The sequence below is a fragment of the Ichthyophthirius multifiliis genome (genome assembly GCF_000220395.1).
Source record: "Ichthyophthirius multifiliis unplaced genomic scaffold scaff_1120509251359, whole genome shotgun sequence".
Classification (NCBI taxonomy): Eukaryota; Ciliophora; class Oligohymenophorea; order Hymenostomatida; genus Ichthyophthirius; species Ichthyophthirius multifiliis.
This window is the reverse complement of record NW_004085950.1, coordinates 49,583-55,908: the sequence shown is the minus strand read 5'-3', so window position 1 is coordinate 55,908 and position 6,326 is coordinate 49,583. Positions and strand designations below refer to the sequence as shown.

Below are 6,326 nucleotides of genomic sequence, written 5' to 3'. Positions count from 1 at the left end.
TTTATTTTTATGATTTTTAATCTGTTTTATCAATTTCTGTGTTAGACAATTAATCTTTTTAATTTTAAAGAACATTATTTTTATTATATTGATTTTATGAATTAAATAGATTTTAATCGTTTTCATTTTAATTAGAAATAAAGTTATTTGATTATAATGAACTTTATTGTAATACGCTTAGCTCTTTATCTAATAATTAATGAAGAAAATTAAGTTTTTCAAAATTAAAATTTTATTCCATTATTTTAAATAAATATTTTTTTATATAATTTAATTTTTTTTTTTTAATTTTTTTTTTTTAGTTATATATAATTTTTTTTTTATTTCTATATAATTTTTATTAAATTTATAAATAATATTTTTTTGTTATATATCAAGATTTTTATTTTTCAATAATTAAAAAAACATTATAAATTTATTCTTATAAAAATTGTCAGAAATAATAAAGTTATATATATATTTATATAAATATTATAAAAAAATTAAATCAATAAAAATTTTATATAAAAAAAATCAAAAATATATATATTTTTATGAATTTAACAATCTGAAAAAACTCCTTCAAATAAAAAATAAAAAAATTAATTTTAAATATTTTAAATTTCAAAAATTAAAATAAAAACAAAAATGTAAAAATTATTTACAATTCCTTCCGAAAATGAAAAAGAAAACGAAATCCCTTAATTTTTTAGCAACTAAAAAAAATATGACGACCTCCTTTAGTCATATAATAAAAAACTAGCCTAAATACGTACCACTCCATTAGAAGAAAGACCATAGAATGGTTTGTACACCCCATCAAATAGTAAATTATTCACTCCAAACAATAATGTACTTAATAATGATTAATTTTCTAACGAATCCTTCGGAATAACCCCAAAAAAGATTGATTTTTTAGAATAAGAATAATAAATACCAAATACCACTTCTCATTAAAAAATATAAAATTCAACATGCATATAAATATCTAAAAAGTACGAAAACATGCCTTCATTATCAAGTTTAAACAATAGTGTATTTGAAATAGATGAAGAAAAAAAGCAAGAATAAAAAACTAAATAATAAAATTATAATAATATAGAAGAAATGGAAAAAACAATATTAACAGAAGACTTATAAATAAAAAAATTAAGTAAAAACCAAAAATTAATAATAGAATAATTCTATTTAAACTAAAATAATATAATAAGCTATATGCCAAATTAAAGCGGAAAAACAACTCTTTATTAAATCATGGCTTTAATTTCTTAAAAAAATACATAATTTTCATTACTAATGGTAATAACAAATAATACTTATTCCCATAAAAATATAAATTCTAATGTAAAATATTATATATATATATATATATATAATATAATATATATATTATATATTTATATATATTAAGGTAAGCTGGGCATATCTAAATAAATAAATTGATGATGAAAATATGAAAACAATACTTGAATATTTAAATGAATTTAAAATTAGACTTTTATTAATTAATTGGGATTTTGTTTATGATGAAAAGCTTTATTTTTTAAAAAATATTGTTGATAAAATTATCATTGAAGATCCAAAAAATGAAAGATAATATTAACAATTAAAAAAAGCCTTCCCAAAAGTCACAAAATGGGCAATATTGTATACTCAAACAGTAAAAACTTAAAAAGAAATGTCAGAATTAGCCTAAAAATGTGCATTAAAATAAATTGAGAGCCCCTAAAAAAGCCTCAAAGCAATCGATTTTGGAAAAATATACTGGATATAGACCTAAAAATAGGAAAAAGAGAAAAACCTATTTAACTTTTTACATAAAAACCAACTAAAAAAAGTCATCCTTTTCCTCCCTTAAACAGAGAAAAAACAATTGGAAAACACTCATTCTTATTTTGCACAAAAAGGGTTGAAATTCTAGTATTTTTAGCCAAAAAACATCCTATAATAGACCTAATAATTTTAAAAAGAAAACTTCGATATTTTAACAGTTTTCTCAGGAACAACTTTGCCTTCTAAAATAAAAGAAATTTGTCAATATTATATTCATTTTTCACTCCCTTTAAATATAAAAGACTATCTTTCAGATTTGAATGGATTCTAGAGATTTTTTTTTTAAGAAAATTAGGTTTTTTATCAAAAACTAGCATGTGGTTTTTTAGTTGAAAACGAGTTTTTTTTATAAAGGAGAAATTTAATTTCATCTTTTATAACCGAAAACGAATTCTTAATATTCCAAAAGGCCTCTGAAATTCAAAAAAAAAAAGAAAAAAATGTCTATTTTAATATAGTTTAGACCCAAAAAGAACAAGAAATTGAAGATTTTTATAAAGAAAAAACCAATTTTCAAAAACAGATTTAACTATAAAAATTCTGTAAAGATAATAAAATCTCAAAGGAAAATTTATTAAAAATCCTCAATTTTTTCTATACTTAAGAAGAATTCGAAATACTTCCTTTTTTAGGAAAAATTAACCTTTTATAAAAACCTTCCTCTAATATTTTCTAATAAATTAAAACCTAAACTTTTTCTTTTTTTGATTTATCTTAAAAAACTAATCTTCCGATTTCCCATTTAAATGCTTTATTTAAAAAAGAAGCATCTAAAAATACTATTAAATATGTAGTTTTGGAAGAAATTCTTCTTTTTAAAGTTTAGAAAAAGATTCTGTTTTCCTAAATTAAAGAATTTGAGCTTTTAAATGTCAAAAATTTAGATTTTATGTACTTTTTGGCAAAAAATTCCTCTTTTTCTTCCTTAGAGTAGATTTTTAAATTGCATAATGACAATTCATAAATGTCCTAAAATTTAGAAGACTACATAAATAATGAATGGGAAAATATTCAATATTAAAAATAATTACCATTCACATCTTTAAAAACCTAAAGAGAGAAAAGTAATCTATTAAAAGATATAGAAAGTATTGTTTTAAAATACAAAAATATATTTAATGAAAAAACTGAAATTTAAATAGAGAAAAGGGAACTTTGTTTAGCATTATAAGGCTTTTCTATATAAAAATATAATACAATTAACTCTTTTGGAAAATATTTTACATATGACTTTTTCGAAATGGAATTGATAATATGTGAATATTTAGAAAATTTTTTATATTAATAATAATAATAATAATTAAAAAAAAAAATTAAAATATGAAAAAAAGCTATAAAAAATAATAATTTATATACATATATATATAACAAACAAATAGAAATTAATTTTTTTATAAATTATATATCATTAAATTTTTTTATTTAAGCTAAGAATCGTCCTAATTTGTTAAAGTATAAAATTATTTAATAACTCCTCTTTATAAATCAATATTTATTCACTTTTTGTCCTCTGTTCAATGAATATACAATGAAATTCGAATTTTCCAAACTAAAAATTTTAAAAATTATTAGTATTATACATTATTTAACATTTCATAATCGAATTCTTTAATAATTTAAATTTTTTTCTATATATATTAAATAAGCATTTTTTACATGATTTAATGATTTAACCGATTATTATTCAACCCGTACCACATTTAATATTATAAACTACAGCTCAAACAGTCCACCCTATAATGTTCATATAAAATAATAATAATAGTTAGCTTTAGAAAATATACGAAAACAAAGCAGCTATTTAGTAGTTTAAATATAAATTTAGAATTAAATTTGTGATATTTAAATTTGAAAAATCACAACACCATTTAAAATACATTTAAAATATGAGCTAAAGAACAGATATCTAAATAACTACCGTAAAATATAAAAATAAAATGAAAAAAAATTATATGAGAAAAAAAAATTCTATTATTTTATAAGCTAATTGTTAAAAAGAAAAAAAATTTTAAGTATATATATATTTTAAGAAAATCCATTAAATAATAAATAAAAGTTAAACAAAAAAAATAAAATATTATTTGATTTACGCAATAATAATATAAGATATTTTAAAAATAACAAATAGAAAAATTTTTAGAAAAATATATAGTTTTTTATATTTAATTTTATTATAAATAAAATTTTGATAAGATTCAAACTTTTTTTATTTTATAATATTAAAAAAAAAAAATATAAAAATATAATAAATAAATAAAATAATTAAAAGATACATTATTAAAATTATTATTATAATTATTATTATAATTATTATTATTATTATTATTATTATTATTATTATTTTTATTAATATTATTATTATAATTAGACTTAGTTTTATCATTAACAGATATATTTATAATCAAATAAATTTTATAAAATTTTCATACTTACTATTTAAATGTAATTAATTAATTTATTTTTTTATTATATTCATTTTAATTATATAATACAAAATCATTTATATTCTTATTATTAAATATATTAAATTTTTTTTTTTTTATATAAAATAATTTTATATTTATACAATTTTTTTTTTTTCAAAAAATTAACATTTTTTTTATTTACAATATATTTTTATTTTTTATAATTATTATCTTAAACTATATTATAATAATTAAAAATTTCAAGTTTTTTTTTTTTATTTTAAAAGATAATTTTTTTTTACTATTATTTATCTTTTAAATAAGAAAATTTATTTTATTTTTTATTTTCAAATAAATTTTTAGAAACAATATAAATTTTAAATTTATTGCTTTTTATAAAATATTATATATATTAATATATTTGTTAATATTTATTATTAGTATAGAAATATCATAATAAAGCTATTTTTTTAACTTATAATAATTTTGTAAATTTGATTTTTAAATTTTTTTACTCTATTTTTTAAAGCAAAATTCTATCATATTTTAAAAAAGAAGCTTTTATTAATTTTTAAGTTATTTTATTATACATATATAAAGTATATGCATCAGAATTAAATTTATAAAAATAAAACAAATAAGCATTTGCTTTTATTTAAAAATTATATGGGATTCATTAATAATATTTTTAATCTTATAATTAAATTATTCATGTTATGTTTTAAATATGCTTTCAATATTAAAAAATTTGTATTAAATACAAAAATTAAAAAAATCTTATAATTTATATTATACTTTTTTGAAACAACTAAATAAAAATAATGTAATTTCATAATAATATAATATAAAATGAAAAACAATAAAGATAATAAAATTAATAATATATTGATTATTAAAATCGTTTAGCATTAGAAAATTAAGTCTTAAGAAAAGATATAGAAATACTAGATTAAAACTTCAATTAAATAATATCTGAAAATAAAATATTGTATTTACAAGTAAAAGAATTAGAACAATTAATAGAAAAAAACAACATAGATTTTTAAAGAAATTTTGATGCAATAATAGATGAAAACCGAGAACTTTAGATATAAAATAATTAATTAAAAGATAGGGTATCTTCCCAATTAAGAACTATTGATGTGATGTAAAAATCCCAATATTTAAATCCTTATCCTGCAGTATAAAATCTTGTATCATATCCTTAAATAAGAGATATAAATTAATCTATAATTAGATCTAATGAAGAACATAATAAATAAATATTAAATAGATGTAGATCAATTGTAGATTATCATACTTATTAATGATTTTTATATATAAGAAAAAAAAAAAAAAGCATAATATATATATTTATAACAATATTTTTTTTTAAAAAAAAATATAATAACTAAAACTAATTAAAATATGTTTTATTTAATTTAAATTACAGGTAATGTTCTTTCTATATTTTTTTGTTTTATAAATGTATTGAATTATTTGCTTTTTTCTAAAAATAAGAATTTAAATAATTTTCCGATAATAATAATTTAGTTTTTTTTAATAATACAGCATTCTTGCAATTTTTTTATTTCTTAAAAAGACTTAATAAATATTATTCCTTCAAATTTTTTATTATTTGGCCATTTAATTTCTTTATATACAATATAAATTTCCTAATTTTTTACTGCTTTTTTCTACTAATAATCCTTTAAAGTTATTCTTGACAATATACTTTTATTTTAACTATAAGAAAATATAAAATAAACCTATTATTTTGCATTTTTAGCCATTAATATATTATGTTTATAGTAAATATAAAAAAAAAAAAAAAATAAAAAAAAAATAGTCCTTTATATATGAATGAAGAAACATACATATAATAATTTTTTGATTATAAAGAGAATATTTAGATATTATTTTTATGTATCTTTCCATTTTTATTATGGTTTTTTGCCATATATTAAATAATAATATGCCATATATTAAGATGTAAAAACAATACAGATATAAAAATTCATTTATTAAATAACAATACTTTATCTTTTGGTTTAAAAATAATCTAAATCTTGACTTTTGGTTATTTATTTAGAAACTATTATATATACTTGAAGAAATAAGAATCATTAA

General features: G+C 16.1%; 1 protein-coding gene across 1 annotated transcript, besides 6 other annotated features; it reads left to right on the top strand. All coding sequences in view use genetic code 6, as the record gives it.

Moving 5' to 3' along the window:
- Nucleotides 1–256: 256 nt before the first annotated feature.
- Nucleotides 257–370: a microsatellite.
- Nucleotides 270–301: a microsatellite.
- Nucleotides 371–692: 322 nt separating the features above from the next.
- IMG5_188950 (hypothetical protein) lies at nt 693–2,229 on the top strand (the record flags this gene model as incomplete). Its single annotated transcript, XM_004027089.1, has 2 exons — nt 693–1,323; nt 1,391–2,229. Coding segments are annotated over 2 exons (1,469 nt in total), but the record flags the coding sequence as incomplete, so codon positions are not given.
- Nucleotides 1,329–1,386: a microsatellite.
- A 1,856-nt stretch (nt 2,230–4,085) lies between the features above and the next one.
- Nucleotides 4,086–4,173: a microsatellite.
- Nucleotides 4,095–4,179: a microsatellite.
- Nucleotides 4,180–6,015: 1,836 nt separating this feature from the next.
- Nucleotides 6,016–6,044: a microsatellite.
- Between the last annotated feature and the right edge of the window lie 282 nt (nt 6,045–6,326).